The sequence below is a fragment of the Tursiops truncatus genome, chromosome 9 (genome assembly GCF_011762595.2).
Source record: "Tursiops truncatus isolate mTurTru1 chromosome 9, mTurTru1.mat.Y, whole genome shotgun sequence".
In the NCBI taxonomy this organism is placed as follows: domain Eukaryota; kingdom Metazoa; phylum Chordata; class Mammalia; order Artiodactyla; family Delphinidae; genus Tursiops; species Tursiops truncatus.
This window is the reverse complement of record NC_047042.1, coordinates 16041663-16062554: the sequence shown is the minus strand read 5'-3', so window position 1 is coordinate 16062554 and position 20892 is coordinate 16041663. Positions and strand designations below refer to the sequence as shown.

The 20892-nt window shown below is 39.2% G+C and overlaps 1 protein-coding gene across 4 annotated transcripts in view; it reads right to left on the bottom strand.

The window, feature by feature from the left end:
- COG5 (component of oligomeric golgi complex 5) overlaps positions 1–20892 on the bottom strand; it is a 283948-nt gene that overhangs the window by 235878 nt on the left and 27178 nt on the right. For 3 of the 4 annotated variants that reach the window (XM_019940610.3, XM_033862890.2, XM_019940605.3), the window contains exon 6: positions 2820–2940. In XM_019940610.3, coding sequence (XP_019796169.1) covers positions 2820–2940 — 121 coding nt within the window. Of the gene's footprint in view, positions 1–2819; positions 2941–3248; positions 4068–20892 lie in introns of those variants that run through there. The other variant, XM_019940607.3, reaches the window with a different exon arrangement.

Below are 20892 nucleotides of genomic sequence, written 5' to 3'. Positions count from 1 at the left end.
GTGAATGAATAAACCAACTGTGGGATATCCATATAATGGAAAACTACTCAGCAATGAAACGGAATGAGCTATTGATACACACAACATAGATGAATCTCAAAATAATTAAGGTGACTGAAAGAAGCCAAACAAAAACACAAACTGTATGATTCCATTTACATAAAGTTCATTAAAATGCCAACCAATCTATAGTAATAGAAAGCAGATCCATAAAAGCCTGAGGAGGGATTACCAAGGGGCATAAGGAAACTTTTGGGGGGCGATTATGTATCTTAATATTGGTGATGGTTTCATGTCAAAACTTGCCAAACTGTACATTTTCAATATGTTGCAGTTTACTGTATATCGCTTAGACCTCAATTTTAAAAAAAAGAAAAGGTACCAGCATAATCATCACTAGGCACCAGAATATACTTTTTAAATTGATATATAACTTTAAAGTGATATATAATTCACAAAGCATAAAATTCAACCTTTTAAAGCATACAATTCAGAGGCTTTTTTGTATATTGACAAGGTTGTGCAACAATCACCACTATTTAACTGCAGAACATTTTCACCACTCTAAAGAGTGGTATCCATTAGCAGTCACTGACATTCCCCTCCAAGTCCCTCAGAATATAATTAACTTTCAGATGACAATGTATTTCATCTGGTCACTACATTTCAAGCCTCAAGACCTTTCAAGTTTGAGAGATTGGTTTTCAGTTAATCTCAGGGGCCTGCTACTCTTCATCATTTTATTCTTTCTAATGAGAGCCAGAACCATACAGATATAGACACTGATAATTTCAGAGATGCTCCAATCACAGAAACAGCATTTAGTGTACATGTGTAACTGTAATAATGATTACCAAATTATTACTTTTATTAAAACATTAATTCCAAATGTAGAAACTTTATCTCCCTCTTGGCTTCTCCTTATTATCAATGCCAGGACTGGCCAAGACTGAACCACAGTGGTGAATGATAAAGACATGATGCCTTTGAAATTTTTGAATAGCACATAATCTGCAAAGCTTTAAAAATTTAAATTAACACAATCCATTTTGAGATAACTCCATAATTTACTATACTTTCTCAACAACTTGTCATCGTTTAACATTTATAAAACTTTGGGTAAAGCCAAAGCCTCACTGGAAGGATAATGAGTTTATACTCTGCACTGTACCAACACAGAACATTATGATTAATAATTGTGCCTTTTTAAGAAATGAAACTGAGTTATTTGTAGTGAGGTGGATGGACCTAGAGTCTGTCATACAGAGTGAAGTAAGTCAGAAAGAGAAAAACAAACACCATATGCTAACACATATACATGGAATCTAAAAACCAAAAAAAGTTCTGAAGAACCTAGGGGCAGGACAGGAATAAAGACGCAGATGTAGAGAATGGACGTGAGGACACGGGGAGGGGGAAGGGTAAGCTGGGACGAAGTGAGAGAGTAGCACTGACATATATATCCACTACCAAATGTAAAATAGATAGCTAGTGGGAAGCATCTGCATGGCACAGGGAGATCAGCTGGGTGCTGTGCGACTACCTAGAGGGGTGGCATAAGGAGGGTGGAAGGGAGACGCAAGAGGGAGGGGATATGGGGATATATGTATACCTATAGTTGATTCACTTTGTTATACAGCAGAAACTAACACAACACTGTAAAGCAATTATACTCCAATAAGGATGTCAAAATAAATAATAAAATGTGCCTTTTTTAAAAAAAGAAGATATCACCATTTGCATTACAGCATCTGTTATTTCTAGGAGAGATGATAATCATAATCAAAATCTAGTAACTTTTTACTATGGAAGAGTATCAGTGATGACAAGCATACATAATAAATCTTGGAATAATTTGTGTTTGTTTTTAATGATTCTATTATTCGAGAGTTTATTTTTTGGAGCACAGAAATTAAATATGATAAAGCAAAAAATAACAGCTGATACTAAGATTTTTACACTTCTATATTTAGCACATATTGTGAAAAAACAGTGAAGCATTACTCACTGCTTTAAGATTAACTTTTTATATAATATATTCCGAGCACACTAAATCACAAGTTCAATATATTCCCATGATGTGCCTAAGCAATGTATTTGAGCATTATAAATTGAAATGTTGTTGAAGCATGCTTTGTGAAGGATGTTACATTTCCTTAGTCAAAACAGGGAATAAGCATTACAGTATGACTATGTAATTGAAATATAGGAAAATTCAAAAAGAACATGTAATGCACATCTTTGATATTCTTTTGGCATAACTACTTTCAAAGCACGTTACTAAGCATTAGGAGACTCTTGATATTTAAGATGGATATAATCAAAGACCTTCTGAACCTAAAAAGGTACAAATTCCACTAAACACATCCACTTCAGAAAAATTACTGGGTACCCAATGAAAAGAAGAAAACCGCAAAGCCTCATTAAAATGCAGGTGTTAGGTAGTTCTTTAAGCACTTGGTAGGTATTCAAAATTTTGCCTGAAAAATTATGAACTGCTTCATCATAGACCTTGCAACCTGTCAGTACTCAAAGCTGTCACTGCTGACACCCTTGAAGGTCAAGAGGCTGCTCTAAATGTTTAAGAAAAGAATGATGAATGAAGAAATGAATTCAACAGATCTTCTAGGCACCATGCCAACATGAGACTTGTCACCTAAAAATCAGCATTTCTCCTGGACATTTCTCCTAGGGAAATGAAAACTTAGGTTCACATAAGACCTGTATACAAATGTTAAAGTAGCTCAATTTATAATCACCAAAAACTTGAAACAACCGAATTTCCTTCAACCAGTGAATCAAAAAACAAAAGGACTTACCAAGTTCACTGAGACTCTGAGCAGCTTTTGTTATCTCTCTACTTCCCCCCTGCAGTTGTCCCTGGAGTCTCTTACTGAGATACAAGATGCGAATGATTCTCCGAAGCAAATCACAGGCAACCTGTGCAATGTTAAATAAGTAAAGTCAATCCATGAAGTTTTATTACTATGTGAATCTGTCTCTTCTTTCCAGATGCTAAAAATTCACTCATGTATTTTTTGTTTTCCATCAGTCAGAAATCTAAATAATCACCAGTCTTAAAAAGCAGCATTTTACAATAAGCTCCAATTTATCTCAAAGAGAATTTGGGATTGAGGTGCTATGAAACCTAAGCACTTTTCTCCTCAGTCGTAGACCAGTTTTCTTCTCTAGGCCAGTGGCTCTCAGTCTTGACTTCATATTAAATTCAAATATGTAGGGGGACTTACCTGGTGGTCCAGTGGTAAAGAATCCATCTTTCAATGCAGGGGACGCCAGTTGGATCCCTCGTCGGGGAACTAAGATCCCATATGCCACGGGGAAACTAAGCCCATGTGCCACAACTAGAGAGAGAAAACCCGCACACCACAACTACAGAGAGAAGCCCGAGCACCACAACTAGAGAGAAGCCTGCGCGATGAAACTAAAGCCCCCGCATACCACAACTAAGACCCGATGAGGCCAAAAAAATAAAGAAAAAAAAAATTTCAAGTGTGTAAGTTCAAAACGTTCCAATGCCCAAGCAAGACAGAGCCCTGACCAATTAAAGCTGAAACAGTATTTCTTTTAATATCCTCATGCAGTCCCTGTGTGTGGCCAAGGTTGACAACCACTGTGCTACGGCTGCTTAGCTTCCTACTACTGTTTCCTATTGTTTCCAGTCCTAGTTTCTCTTTCCTAAGTCCGTAGGGGAACAGACTTAAAAGGTCCAGTTTCACTAGATCTTAAAGAATAAGCATGCCCTTACTGATATTTCCTAATGTTTTTATTAATAACAAATTGTAAAAGATAAAGTTATTAAAACAAACCAAAAAAACCCTATCATTTATATGTCACCTCTATTCCCTTTTTTGTTACCAGATCCAATAGTGGGTCTTAACCTATCCAAAAGAGTAAGACATGAAATAAAGATTTGTGTATTTCAAGACGCTTTATTACAGAGGCAATCCAGGGCAATTGCCTGGGGAGAATGAAAGGGGAGACTGATGGAGTAATGCATATATAATGACCTTCAGCTTCAGTGGTGATAATAAAGAAAAGAGAGACAGTCTATGCTGCTTCATCACCACCATCTTTGAATGGCCCTGAAGCTGGATGAGAAGCAAGAACATCTCCCACGTAAGGAGGAAAATCCTAACTGGTAGCAATAAGAATTAAAAGCCCGGGCTTCCCTGGTGGCGCAGTAGTTGAGAGTCCGCCTGCCGATGCAGGGGATGCAGGTTCGTGCCCCGGTCCAGGAGGGTCCCGCATGCTGCAGAGCGGCTGGGCCCGTGAGCCATGGAAGACAGGGTCCCTGAGGCTTCAACTATAAACATTTTTTCTGAATGAAGTACACATACACCTCAGAGCCAAACACAGCCACACTCATGCACACACAACATACACAAACATATAATCAAATACACACTTACAAACATATGTATATCAAAGGCAGCCAAGTATTAAACATGTTTACTTTTTACTGACTGCTTTTCTGAGTAACTGTAGTCTGAAGTACTTAAAATAATAAAAGAATGTCAAATAAGAATTTCTCCCTGTAAACTGGAAGATTTAGGCATCTTAATCTTTAATTAAATTTTATTTATTTTCTGAATAGGTAATAGAAGCATGAGATTCAAAATTCAAAAGATTAGAAGATAAAAAGTCATCCTCATATTTTTATGTCTCAACTGTGCACTCACCAAAAACAACCACTGTTATCAGTTTCTTGCTTGTCAGAATTATATTTTTAGATGTATCATTTGGAATGTAGAATCCCAAGCAATCATTCCTCTTGGATTCTAAATACATCACGAGGAGAAATAACAGATCTAATCACCAAGAACTGTCCTTCCAGAATTCCCAGTACCTACCCAATAAAGGATATGTCCTCAAACATGAAAGCTTTGAGCTTATTTCTAATGCTTTTCTGTTTAACCATACTTTATCTGTCACCAAGTCTTACTGATTATTCTTCTGTTGCATAACACAATGGCTATTCTACCTCTATTCCTATAAGCATCACCCTAATTCAAATCTTTATCACCTTCACCTTAACACTGTGGTCTCCCGGCTAGCTTTCCAGTCTCTTACTGAAATCCATCTTGCCAGATTTACCTTCTTAGAAACGGTTTTCAGCACTCCACCCCCTTTTTAATAAACCTCAGGGGCTCTCTAGTAACAGATCATGTTAAATCATCTTAGAATAGCATTTAATAAAATCCTCAGTCGGGCTTCCCTGGTGGCACAGTGGATAAGAATCTGCCTGCCAATGCAGCAGACACAGGTTCAATCTCTGGTCTGGGAAGATCCCACATGCTGTGGAGCAACTGAGCCCATGCGCCACAACTACTGAGCCTGTGTGCCATAACTACTGAAGCCCGCACGCTTAGAGCCCACGCACTGCAACGATGAGAAGCCCCACTCGCCGCAACTAAGACCCAATGCAGCCAAAACAAAATAAATAAATTTATACATATAAAAAAAAATCCTCAGTCAACACGTCTTAGATAATCTTTAAGGCAGCAACTCTCACCATTTCCTAATATAGTTGCTTTCACTCCAATCAATTTCCTTTTCTTCCTTATTTTTCATTTCAGACTTTTATTATCAAATATATTATTCAGCACTAAAAAGAAATGATCTATCAAGCCATGAAAAGACACAGAGGAATCTTAAATGCAGTTTACTAAGGGAAAGAGGCAATCTGAAAAGGCTACATACTATGTGATTCCAACTACATCACATTCTGGAAAAGACACAACTATGGAGACAGTAAACAGATCAGCTGTTGCCAGGAGTTGGGGGGATGAAGAGTCAGAGTACAGAGGATGTTTAGGGCACTGGAAATACTCCATATGATACTATAATGATGGATATATATCATTATACATTTTTCAAAACCCACAGAACGTACACCAAGAATGAACTATGGAATCTGATAATGATGTGTCAATGTAAGTTCATCCATTGTAACAAATGTGCCACTCTGGTGGCAGATGCTGATTAAGGGGGAGGCTATGCATGTGTGGGGCAAGGAATATATGAAATCTATATCTTTGTCTCAATTCTGCAGTGAATCTAAACTGCTCTAAAAAATTAAGTCTTTAAAAATATAGATTTAGATATTACAAATACAGAAAACTACATACAGAAATTATAGCAAGGGCTTCCCTGGTGGCACAGTGGTTAAGAATCCGCCTGCCAATGCAAAGGACATGGGTTAGAGCCCTGGTCCGGGAAGATCCCACATGCCTTGGAGCAACTAAGCCCGTGTGCCACAACTACTGAGCCTGTGCTCTAGAGCCCGTGCTCCACAACAAGAGAAGCCACCGCAAGGAGAAGCCCACGCACCACAATGAAGAGTAGGCCCTGCTCGCCGCAACTAAGGAAGCCCACATGCAGCAACGAAAATGCAACGCGCTCAAAAATAAATAAATAAATAAATGTAAAAAAAAAAAAGAAATTATAGCTAAATGAACTTGGAACTACCATGCAGATCAGGAAACAAAACCAGGTCTGCCACTACAGAAGCCATCCATGTACCCACTACCAATCACAACACCCTCCAGCCATCCTCCCTACTCCCCCAGCCTAACCAAGAGAAACACCATTCTGGTTTTTGTGGTAATCACTTCCTTACTTTCATTTATGGCTTTATATATACCTAAATGCTGTAGCTTAATTTTGCCCTTTTTATTTTTATTTTTTTAACTTTATTTTTTGCCTTCCTTGGGTCTTCATTGCTGCGTGCAGGCTTTCTCTAGCTGTAGCAAGCAGGGGTTACTCTTCGTTGCAGTGCACAGGCTTCTCATTGTGGTGGCTTCTCTTGCTGCAGAGCGTGGGCTCTACACGCACAGGCTTCAGTAGCTGCAGCACATGGGCTTCAGTAGTGGTGGCATGTGGGCTCAGTAGCTGTGGCACACGGGCTCAGTAGTTGTGGCTAGTGGGCTCTACAGCGCAGGCTTAGTAGTTGTGGTACACAGGCTTAGTTGCTCTGTGGCATGTGGGATCTTCCCAGACCAGGGATGGAACCTGTGTCCCCTGCATTGGCAGGCAGATTCTTAACCACTGCACCACCAGGAAAGTCCTAATTTTGCCCTTTTTAAACCTAAATGGGTTCCTTTAGCATCTCTTTTTTTTCCTTTGCAATCTGTTGAATATACGGGATCATCTATCTTACACAGTTTCCCACAGACTGGTTTTAGTTGATTGCCTTCCCCTAGTTTAACAAGTCCCTCTGTCTTCTACATTCCTTATACCTTAGTAGATGGATGTAGGCAGCTTCATCAGATACAGGTTTAATATTCTGCGCAAATTTATTCATTAGGTAGTAGTGTATTTATAACATATGTATGATTCTCTGTGTTGTTAGCAGCCACTGATAATGTCAAAATCTATTACAGGTGCTTCCCTGGTGGCGCAGTGGTTAAGAATCCGTCTGCCAATGCAGAGGACACGGGTTCGAGCCCTGGTCCAGGAAGATCCCACATGCCACGGAGCAACTAAGCCTGTGTGCCACAACTACTGAGCCTGCGCTCTAGAGCCTGCGCACCACAACTACTGAAGCCCGTGCACCACAACTACTAAAGCTCGCGTGCCTAGAGCCTGTGCTCTGCAATGAGAGAGGCCACCGCAACGAGAAGCCCGCGCACTGCAACAAAGAGTAGCCCCTACTCGCTGCAACTAGAGAAAGCTCACGTGCTGCAACGAAGACCCAACACAGCCAAAAATAATAAATAAATAAATAAATTTGTTAAAAAAAAAATCTATTACAGCATAATGAATACAAAATGGTGATACTCTAGTTATGTCATTTTGCCTTTATTTGCTAGCTTATAAAACATCTCTATGAGAACAAACTTTACCTCATCTATATTAGTTTACCCAGTGGTACTGTTCATACAGAATAGTAAGAATAAACGCCAGATTCTCTCTACTGGTTTATCAGTTTTCAAAACTGAGGACTGCTTTCCTAATAGCCACCAAAGATGAACAATTGGTTCATTGTTTTGGATATCATTATGAACTCACAGATTTAAACGTAATATAAGATGCCAATCCACTGTAGCTCTTATCCTTATAGATGCTCACAATGTCCCGTTTTTGGCCAGTCGGAGCTTCTGAGGGTGATCACCTGTACTGATTTGCCTGAGACTGAGAGGTTTCCTGGGACATGGGACTTGCAGTGCTAAAACTGACATAGTTGGTCACCCTAGGGCCTCTCCAAGTTGGCTCCTGACGCCTTTTATCATGACTCTAGTTAACAGTTATTGATACTTGCCTTCGTATATGGTATAAAAATATTCCAGGATCATTTTGCATATTTCATGGCCCAGATCTGGGATCAAAGATCTATCAAAGAATCCCTGATTTCTTTTAGAAGTCAGCAGCATTTGAAGACCACATTCTGGGAACTAGGCTTGCTCAATTCTGAGACTTTTTGGTAGACATAGTTAGGAAATGTCAAAATTAAAATATCACATAAATATTCATTTGCTTGATTCCACAATACACATAAAACAGTCTCAGATTAACATTATACATACACATATGTATAAAAATATATACATATAATGTATATACCATTATAAGATAAAATATCTCATGAGTTCATATTGATAATTGTACTTAAAAATCAGGAGCACAGGGTGTTTACCCAATCTTCTAACTTACATCTACAAATTATCTCTTCCACGCAGAGACTCCTGGCTCCAGAGACATAACAGATAACAGAATTAGAGTATTTAAAATTATTCATTTGCTTTGCTACACAATACAAACAAAACATTACCTGAATGCAAAAGCAACACTACAGGGCTTCCCGGGTGGCAGAGGGTTAAGAACCCGCCTGCCAATGTCGGAGACTTGGGTTCAAGGCCTGGTCTTGGAAGATCCCACATGACGCGGAACAACTAAGCCCGTGCGCCACAACTACTGAGCCTGCGCTTTAGAGGCCGCAAGCCACAACTATTGAGCCTGCGTGCCACAAGTACTGAGGCCCAAGCGCCTAGAGCCCATGCTCCACAACAAGAGAGGCCACCACAATGAGAAGCCCATGCACCACAATGAAGAGCAGCCCCTGCTTGCCACAACTGGAGGAAGCCCGCGCGCAGCAACAAAAACCAAAAACGCAGCCAAAAAAAAACACCAATACTAAAAACACAAATATGACTGCTGAAGACAGTTTAAAAGAACTGCTCTGCACAGACTCTGCCCACAATGTTCTACAGTTGAATTTTATTTCTTTGTCAAAACATACAGCCATGACACACTACTTTACCTCTCTCATTTAATCCTAGTTCTAATGCTCATCACTACTTTTTACTTTGCTGTTTCTCTACTCATTTTGATTGTCTCAAGTACATTGTCTCTCAGATTCCTAAAGAAAGGGTCATAGGAGCAATAGTCCCTGGATTCCATGAGGATGGCTGTCTCTGTATGTCAAAATCAGTTTGGCTGCTGTATCAATTATCTTTTGCTGCATAAGAAACCAGCCCAAAATGTAGTGATTTTAAATGAATTGTTCTTCCTCACAATTCTGTGAGTCAGGAGTTTGGGCAGGGTTCAAGTGTTCCACATGGTATCCCTGGGATTACTCACTCTGCTGCACTCAGCTAACACGAGGCTTCACTCCCATGTCTGGCTGCCTCAGTGCTTCTCTACCTATCATCTACTCACAGCCAGCATGGGCTTCCCCACAGCATGACAGTCTCACAATGGCTGGACTTCTTACATGGACAGTGGCTTTCCCAGAGCAGAAACAAAAGCTGCTATGCCCCCTAAACGCTAGCCCCCAAGCTAGCCCAGCATCACTTCCACCAGCAGGGGTTCTCTGGTTTTGCTATCTTAGTTGCTCTATATGTTTTCGCAGTGTTTAAGAACAATGGCAACTTATGCTGGTGTTGTTATCTTTCTTCTTCCTTCCTTCCTAATATATTCACTTGTTTGGTGGATAATTATACAGCCAGTAAACTAAATCATCATCCCATAGAACAATGTAGATAAAATTATTTGATATCGTAACGACTGAAAACTAAAAAGGACCCTACAAAAGTATACAATGAAAACCACATACATGTAAAACACAAACATAAAAAAAGAGAAAAGGTTTTATGAACCATTTCTTCCTTCCTCTTTCCAACATTCTCTCAAACTTTCTTACTTATATAGTTTCAGTTAAAAAACTAAATTAAAAACTTCAAATTGAAGAGGGCAGACAGCAGAAGCAAGAAAAACTACAATCCTGCAGCCTGTGGAACAATAACCACATTCAAAGAAAGACAGACAAGATGAAAAGGCAGAGGGCTATGTACCAGATGAAGGAACAAGATAAAACCCCAGAAAAACACCTAATGAAGTGGAGATAGGCAACCTTCCAGAGAAAGAATTCAGAATAATGATAGTGAAGATGATCCAGGACCTCGGGAAAAGAATGGAGGCAAGGTCGAGAAGATGCAAGAAATGTTTAACAAAGACCTAGAAGAATTAAAGAACAAACAAACAGAGATGAACAATACAATAACTGAAATGAAAAATACACTAAAAGGAATCAATAGCAGAATAACTGAGGCAGAAGAACAGATAAGTGACCTGTAAGACAGAATGGTGGAATTAACTGCTGCAGAACAGAATAAAGAAAAAAGAATGAAAAGAAATGAAGACAGCCTTAGAGATCTCTGGGACAACATTAAATGCAACAACATTCGCATTACAGGGGACCCAGAAGGAGAAGAGAGAGAGAAAAGACCCGAGAAAATATTTGAAGAGATTATAGTCAAAAACTTCCCAAACATGGGAAAGGAAATAGCCACCCAAGTCCAGGAAACACAGAGAATCCCATACAGGAGAAACACGCCAAGACACATAGTAATCAAATTGGCAAAAATTAAAGACAAAGAAAAATTATTGAAAGCAGCAAGAGAAAAACAACATACAAGGGAACTCCCATAAGGTTAACAGCTGATTTCTCAGCAGAAACTCTACAAGCCAGAAGGGAGTGGCATGATATACTTAAAGTGATGAAAGGGAAGAACCTCCAACCAAGATTACTCTACCCAGCAAGGATCTCATTCAGATATGATGGAGAAATCAAAAGCTTTACAGACGAGCAAAAGCTAAGAGAATTCAGCACCACCAAACCAGCTCTACAAAAAATGCTAAAGGAACTTTTCTAAGTGGGAAACACAAGAGAAGAAAAGGATCTACAAAAACAAACCCCAAACAATTAAGAAAATGGTAATAGGAACATACATATCGATAATTACCTTAAACGTCAATGGATTAAATGCTCCAACCAAAAGACACAGGCTTGTTGAATGGATACAAAAACAAGACCCATATATATGCTATCTACAAGAGACCCACTTCAGACCTAGGGACACGTACAGACTGAAAGTGAGGGGAGGGTAAAAGATATTCCTTGCAAATGGAAATCAACAGAGAGCTGGAATAGCAGTACTCTATGAGATAAAACAGACTTTAAAATAAAGAATGTCACAAGAGACAAGGAAGGACACTACATAATGACCAACGGATCAATCCAAGAAGAAGATATAACAATTATAAATATATATGCACCCAACATACTAGTACCTCAATACATAAGGCAACTGCTAACAGCTATAAAAGAGGAAATCGACAGTAACACAGTAATAGTAGGGGACCTTAACACCTCACTTACACCAATGGACAGATCATGCAGACAGAAATTTAATAAGGAAACACAAGCTTTAAATGACAGAATAGAACAGATAGATTTAATTGATATTTATAGGACATTCCAAACAAAACAGCAGATTACACTTTCTACTCAAGTGTGCATGGAACATTCTCTAGGATAGATCACATCATGGGTCACAAATCAAGCCTCAGTAAATTTAAGAAAACTGAAATCATATCAAGCATCTTTTCTAACCACAATGCTATGAGATTAGAAATCAATTACAGGGGAAAAAAATGTAAAAAACACAAACACATGAGGCTAAAAAATACGTTACTAAATAACCAAGAGGTCACTGAAGAAATCAAAGAGAAAATCAAAAAATACCTAGAGATAAATGACAATTAAAACACAATGATCCAAAACCTATGGGATGCAGCAAAAGCAGTTCTAAGAGGGAAGTTTACAGCTATACAAGCCGACCTCAAGGAACAACAAAAATCTCAAATAAACAATCTAACCTTACACCTAAAGGAACTAGAGAAAGAAGAACAAACAAAACCCAAAGCGAGCTGAAGGAAAGAAATCATAAAGATCAGAGCAGGAATAAATGAAATAGAAACAAAGAAAACAATAGCAAAGATCAATAAAACTAAAAGCTGGTTCTTTGAGAAGATAAACAAAATTGATAAACCGTTAGCCAGACTCATCAAAAAAAAGAGGGAGAGGACTCAAATCAATAAAATTAGAAATGAAAAAGGAGAAGTTACAACAGACACCACAAAAATACAAAGCATCCTAAGAGACTACTACAAGCAACTCTATGCCAATAAAATGGACAACCTGGAAGAAATGGACAAACTCTTAGGAAGGTATAACCTTCCAAGACTGAACCAGGAAGAAATAGAAAATATGAACAGACCAATCACAAGTAAGGAAAATGAAACTGTGATTAAAAATCTTCCAGCAAACAGAAGTCCAGGACCAGATGGCTTCACAGGTGAATTCTATCAAACATTTAGAGAAGAGCTAACACCCATCCTTCTCAAACTCTTCCAAAAAATTGCAGAGGAAGGAACACTCCCAAACTCATTCTATGAGGCCACCATCACCCTCATACCAAAACCAGACAAAGATACTACAAAAAAAGAAAATTACACACCAGTATCACTGATGAATATAGATGCAAAAATCCTCAACAAAATATTAGCAAATAGAATCCAACAACACATTAAAAGAATCATACACCATGATCAAGTGGATTTATCCCAGGGATGCAAGGATTCTTCAATATAGGCAAATCAATCAATGTGATACACCATACTAACAAACTGAAGAAGAAAAACCATATGATCATCTCAATAGATGCAGAAAAAGCTTTTGACAAAATTCAACACTCATTTATGATAAACACTCTCCAGAAAGTGGGCATAGAGGGAACCTACCTCAACATAATAAAGGCCATATACGACAAACCCACAGCAAACATCATTCTCAATGGTGAAAAACTAAAAGCATTTCTTCTAAGATCAGGAACAAGACAAGGATGTCCACTCTCACCACTAGTATTCAACACAGTTTTGGAAGTCCGAGCCATGGCAATCAGAGAAGAAAAAGAAATAAAAGGAATACAAATTCGAAAAGAAGAAGTAAAACTGTCACTGTTTGCAGATGACATGATACTATACATGGAGAATCCTAAAGATGCCACCAGAAAATTACTGGAGCTAATCAATGAATCTGGTGAAGTTGCAGGATACAAAATTAATGCACAGAAATCTCGTGCATTCCTATACACTAATGCTGAAAAGTCTGAAAGAGAAATTAAGGAAACACTCCCATTTACCACTGCAACAAAAAGAATAAAATACCTAGGAATAAACCTACAGAGGGAGACAAGAGACCTGTGTGCAGAAAACTATAAGACACTGATGAAATAAGTTAAAGATGATACCAACAGATGGAGAGATATACCATGTTCTTGGATTGGAAGAATCAATATTGTGAAAATCACTATACTATCCAAAGCAATCTACAGATTCAATGCAATCCCTATCAACCTATCAATGGCATTTTTTACAGGACTAGAGCAAAAAAAAACCTTAAAATTTGTATGGAGACACAAAAGACCCCGAATAGCCAAAGCAGTCTTGAGGGAAAAAAGTAGAGCTGGACGAATCAGACTCCCTGACTTCAGACTACACTACAAAGCTACAGTCATCAAGACAATATGGTATTGGCACAAAAACAGAAATATAGATCAATGGAACAAGATAGAAAGCCCAGAGATAAACCCGCGCACCTATGGTCAACTAGTCTATGACAAAGGAGGCACGGATATACAATGGAGAAAAGACAGTCTCTTCAATACGTGGTGCTGGGAAAACTGGACAGCTACATATAAAAGAATGAAATTAGAACATTCCCTAACACCATACACAAAAATAAACTCAAAACGGATTAAAGACCTAAATGTAAGGCCAGACACTATAAAACTTTTAGAGGAAAACATAGGAAGAACACTCTTTGACATAAATCACAGCAAGATCTTTTTTGATCCACCTCCTAGAGTAATGGAAATAAAAACAAAAATAAACAAATGGGACCTAATGAAACTTAAAAGCTTTTGCCCAGCAAAGGAAACCATAAACAAGACCAAAGGACAACGCTCAGAATGGGAGAAAATATTTGCTAATGAATCAACAAAGGATTAATCTCCAAAATATATAAACATCTCATGCAGCTCAATATTAAAAAAACAAACAACCCAATCCAAAAATGGGCAGAAGAGTTAAATAGACATTTCTGCAACGAAGACATACAGATGGCCAAGAAGCACATGAAAAGCTGCTCAACATCACTAATTATCAGAGAAATGCAAATCAAAACTACAATGAGGTATCACCTCACACCAGTCAGAATCGGCATCACCAGAAAATCTGCAAACAACAAATGCTGGAGAGGGTGTGGAAAAAAGGGAACCCTCTTGCACTGTTGGTGGGAATGTAAATTGACACAGCCACTATGGAGAACAGTATGGAGGTTCCTTTAAAAACTAAAAACAGGCCTTCTCTAGTGGCACAGTGGTTGAGAGTCCGCCTGCTGATGCAGGGGACACGGGTTCGTGCCCCGGTCCGGGAAGATCCCACATGCCGCAGAGCGGCTGGGCCCGTGAGCCATGGCCACTGAGCTTACGTGTCCGGAGCCTGTGCTCCACAACGGGAGAGGCCACAACAGTGAGAGGCCCACGTACTGCAAAAAAAAAAAAAAAAAAAAAAAAAAAAAAAACTAAAAACAGAACTACCATACGACCCAGCAATCCCACTACTGGGCATATACCCAGAGAAAACCATAATTCAAAAAGACACATGCACCCCAATGTTCACTGCAGCACTATTTACAATAGTCAGGTCATGGAAGCAACCTAAATGCCCATCAACAGATGAATGGATAAAGAAGACGTGGTACATATATACAATGGGATATTACTCAGCCATAAAAAGGAACGAAATTCGGTCATTTGTTGAGACGTGGATGGATCGAGACACTGTCATACAGAGTGAAGTAAGTCAGAAAGATAAAAACAAAACAAATATCATATATTAACGCATATACGTGGAACCTAGAAAATGGTACAGATGAACTGGTTTGCAGGGCATAAGTTGAGACACAGATGTAGAGAACAAACGTATGGACACCAAGGGGGAAACATGGCAGGGGGTGGGGTGGTGGTGTGATGTATTGGAAGATTGGGCTTGACATGTATACATCGATGTGTATAAAATGGATAACTAATAAGGACCTGCTGCTGTACAATAAATAAAATAAAATTCAAAAAAAACACTTCAAATTGAAAAGTTAATACATGTGTGACTTAAAAAATTAAAAAGTGAAATGACAAAAAATGCAAAAAATTAAAGATAAAAAAACTTATATGTACATATGTGAATTATACCTCAATAAAGCTGTTATATTTTTGAAAACATGATTAGAAGTGTTAAAAACTCATAAGATTTGAAAGTTTAAAAACTCATTTTCTTATATAATGTTGAAGTTAAAAAAATTTAAATATTCTATGTAAGGGATAATAAGCTCTTAAAAATTTCTTTCTGAAAAACTCTGAGGCAGTTCATAAGCAAACAATGTTACTAAAAAGAGCTAAGATAGAGATGATTCTTGGGGTGATAATTAAATTCAACTCCTGTATTCATGTATATAGATGAAGTCAGAAGCTTCTGCTCAAAGAAAGAAAAGGCTTTCTGCAAAGAGAGTGAAATGGGGATAAAAAGCAAAAGAAATTAAATGTAGAAGTACTTTCTTCTAATTGAGGGTACAATCATAGGGATTTTACGTTCAAGGCAAAAACAACTTCATAGTTATTTCTTTCTTGCTTTCTTATACAACATGCATTTAAATGAAGATCTCAAAGAATAAAAAGATTAAACAGAAACATTAAAGTTTCCCCAAAGTTTAAAATGGAAATGTCTAGTCAAAGTGAACAGAATAAAAATGGTTAAAACATAAATAAACTTCCAAAGAGCCCTTAGACTTCAAAGCAGTTTGAATGGCAACAAATTTCTAAGATGAACTTCCTTCCTAAAGGTAAGACTGCATATGAGTCAATTCAGGAAAAAATTAAATGCTGGAAATAAAGATATCAAACTGTACCTCGACATTTTTCTTTTTCTTTTCTCTCCCTTCCTTTATAATAATTTGACCAAAGTTATTCAACCTAGTTGCACCTATACAGTAGTGTAATATTTTTTACAATAAGAGTATAGAAAATTAGGGCTAATATTAGGGCTAAAATTAATAATATTTAACAATAATAATATTTATTATTATCCAGTCCAAACTTTCACTGTAAAAAGATAATAAACCACCATGACCGCGACAATAAAAATGGTAATTATGTAAAGTGAAATATGTGTTACTAACCTCACTGTGGTAATCATTTCACAGTATATACATGTACCAAATTATCACATTATACATCTTAAATGTACACGTAATATGTCAATTATATCTCAAAGCCGGAAAAAAAGATAACTAAAGTTTGTTCATGACCATGCAGCTAGAGGGATGAAGAGTGAAGTCAGGTCTCATAACTCCTAGTCCAGTGCTTTCATCTGTGCTTCATCAACCTAGATTTGATTTTAATTTTTCTACCTACAAGCAAGTTTCTGAAAAACAGAAACTGTATCTTCTACTTTTTTACGAATCAAAAGCACAGAATACTAAATTTAGAGAAAGAAATTGTTTTATCTTAACACTGCTGCATAATGGCTATATGAACTTCAGCAAGCAACTCTTAGAACCTCAGTTTACTCACGCATAAACGTGATGAGATATGTAACTTCTAAACATAATTATTGAATTAGAATTCTTGAAATTTTCCATACATTTTAAAGTCCCAAATACACATGAAAAAAAATTTTATCTTGAATACATACCTAGCTAGGTGGTAAAAATAAATAAGATTCTTAAAACTTACTGTCAAAAGATTGTAGTAAACAAAGGCGAAAAAAAGAAGTGCATGATTCTGACATGTTTAAGATATGGAGTTGAACGCAAAGAAATGAACTTAAATTAAATGTTTAATTTAACAAATTAAATTTTAATTTATTGCTTAAAATTAAGCAATAATCTATAATCAAAACATCGTGTGAAGCACATGAATACTAATACTCCTGAACAGTTCTGTAACAGTCCTATGTCTTCATATACAAAAATATTTTAAAGTTTACTAAACTAAAAGTTAATTTCCATGTATGTCCAAAAGACCAAAATGTTTATAAAATTTCATTTTATTAGAGAGAAGTCTGTAAAGAAGATATAAGCAGCATAATCACTTTTCTTAGTTAATACCATCCTTACATATTAGTGTATTCTTTCGTAAGAAAAACAATGCCAGGGGCTTCCCTGGTGATGCAGTGGTTGAGAATCTGCCTGCCAATGAAGGGGACACGGGTTCGAGCCCTGGTCCGGGAAGATCCCACATGCCGCAGAGCAACTGGGCCCATGAGCCACAACTACTGAGCCTGCGCGTCTGGAGCTTGTGCTCTGCAACGAGAGGCCGCGACAGTGAGAGGCCTGCGCACCGCGATGAAGAGTGGCCCCTGCTTGCCGCAACTTGAGAAAGCCCTCGCACAGAAACGAAGACCCAACACAGCCAAAAATAAATTAATTAATTTAAAAAATAATAATAATAAAAATAAATAAAAGTCAAAATACTGGGGGGGATGAGGGGAAGATGGCGGAAGAGTAAGACACGGAGATCACCTTCCTCCCCACAGATACACCAGAAATACATCTACACGTTGAACAACTCCTACAGAACACCTACTAAACGCTGGCATAAGACCTCAGACATCCCAAAAAGCAAGAAAGTCCCCACGTACCTGGGTAGGGCAAAAGAAAAAAGAATAAACAAAGAGCAAAGGATAGGGACGGTACCTGCACCAGTGGGAGGGAGCTGTTAAGGAGGAAAGGTTTCCACACACTAGGAAGCCCCTTCGCGGGCAGAGACTGTGGGTGGCAGATGGGGAAAGCTTCGGAGCCGCGGAGGAGAGCACAGCAACAGGGGTGCGGAGTGCAAAGCGGAGAGATTCCTGCACAGAGGATCGGTGCTTGTCTGCTCACCCGCCGGGGCAGGCGGGGCTGGGAGCTGAGGCTCGGGCTTCAGTCGGAGCGCCAGGAGAGGACTGGGGTTGGCGGCGTGAACACAGCCTGCAGGGGACTTGTGCACCACGGCTAGCGGGGAGGGTGTCCGGGAAAAGTCTGGACGTGCCAAAGAGGCAAGAAACTTTTTCTTCCCTCTTTGTTTCCTGGTGCGCGAGGAGAGGGGATTAAGAGCGCTGCTTAAAGGAGCTCCAGAAACGGGCGCAAGCCGGGGCTAAAAGCGCAGACCCTGGAGACGGGCATGAGACGCTAAGGCTGCTGCTGCCGCCACCAAGAAGCCTGTGTGCAAGCACAGGTCACTATCCACACCCATCTTCCGGGGAGCCTGTGCAGCCCACCACTGCCAGGGTCCCGGGATCCAGGGACAACTTCCCCGGGAGAACGCACGGTGCGCCTCAGGCTGGTGCAACGTCACACCGGCCTCTGCCATCGCAGGCTCGCCCCACACTCCGTACCCCTCCCTCCCCCTGTCCTGAGTGAGCCAGAGTGCCCTAAGCAGCTGCTCCTTTAACCCCGTCCTATCTGAGCGAAGAACAAAGGCCCTCCAGCGACCTACATGCAGAGGTGGGGCCAAATCCAAAGCTGAGCCCCTGGAGCTGTGAGAACAAAGAAGAGAAAGGGAAATCTCTCCCAGCTGCCTCAGAAGCAGCGGATTAAAGCTCCACAAACGTGCTTCCCTGGTGGCGCAGTGGTTGAGAGTCCACCTGCCGATGCAGGGGACATGCTGGGGTTCATGCCCCAGTCCGGGAAGATCTCACATGCCGCGGAGCAGTTAGGCCCGTGAGCTGTGGCCGCTGAGCCTGCGCATCCGGAGCCTGTGCTCTGCAATGGGAGAGGCCACAACAGTGAGAGGCCCGTGTACCGCAAAAAAAAAAAAAAAAAAAATTCCACAATCAACTTAATGTACCCTGCATCTGTGAAATACATGAATAGACAACGAACTATCCCAAATTGAGGAGGCAGACTTTGAGAGCAAGATTTATGATTTTCCCCTTTTCCTTTTAGTGAGTGTGTATGTATGTATGCTTCTGTGTGAGATTCTGTCTGTATAGCTTTGCTTCCGCCATTTGTCCTAGGGTTCTACCTGTCCGTTTTCTTTTTTTTCTTTAAAAAAAATTTTTTTCTTAATTATTTTTTATTTTAATAACTTTATTTTACTTATCTTATTTTATTTTATGTTCTTTCGTTCCTTCCTTCCCTCCTTCCTTCCTTCCTCCCTCCCTCCCTGCTTGCTTCCTTCCTGAATTCCTTCCTTCCTTCCTTCCTTTCTTCTTTCTTTCTTTCAACATTTTCTCCCTTTTATTCTGAGCCGTGTGGATGAAAGGCTCTTGATGCTGCAGCCAGGAGTCAGTGCTGTGCCTCTGAGGTGGGAGAGCCAACTTCAGGACACTGGTACACAAGAGACCTTCCAGCTCCACATAATATCAAACAGTGAAAATCTCCCAGAGATCTCCACCTCAAGACCAGCAACCAGCTTCACTCAACGACCAGCAAGCTACAGTGCTGGACATCCTATGCCAAAAAACTAGCAAGACAGGAACACAAACCCACACATTAGCAGAGAGGCTGCCTAAAATCATAATAAGTCCACAGACACCCCAAAAGACACAACCAGACGTGGACCTGCCCACCAGAAAGACAAGATCCAGCCTCATCCACCAGAACACAGGCACTAGTCCCCTCCACCAGGAAGCCTACACAACCCACTGAACCAACTTTAGCCACTGGGGACAGACACCAAAAACAACGGGAACTACGAACTTGCAGCCAGCAAAAAGGAGACCCCAAACACAGTAAGATAAGCAAAATGAGAAGACAGAAAAACACACCGCAGATGAAGGAGCAAGATAAAAACCCACCAGACCTAACAAATGAAGAGGAAATAGGCAGTCTACCTGAAAAAGAATTCAGAATAATGATAGTAAAGATGATCCAAAATCCTGGAAATAGACAAAATGCAAGAAACATTTAACAAGGACCTAGAAGAACTAGAGATGAAACAAGCAACGATGAACAACACAATAAATGAAATTAAAAATACTCTAGATGGGATCAATAGCAGAATAACTGAGGCAGAAGAATGGATAAGTGACCTGGAAGATAAAATAGTGCAAATAACTACTGCAGAGCAGAATAAAGAAAAAAGAATGAAAAGAACTGAGGACAGTCTCAGAGACCTCTGGGACAACATTAAATGCACCAACATTTTAATTATAGGGGTTCCAGAAGAAGAAGAGAAAAAGAAAGGGACAGAGAAAATAATTGAAGAGATTATAGTTGAAAAGATCCCTAATATGAGAAAGGAAATAGTTAATCAAGTCCAGGAAGCACAGAGTCCCATACAGGAAAAATCCAAGGAGAAATACGCCAAGACACATATTAATCAAACTGTCAAAAATTAAATACAAAGAAAACATATTAAAAGCAGCAAGGGAACAACAACAAATAACACACAAGGGAATCCCCATAAGGTTAACAGCTGATCTTTCAGCAGAAACTCTGAAAGCCAGAAGGGACAAGCAGGACATATTTAAAGTGATGAAGGAGAAAAA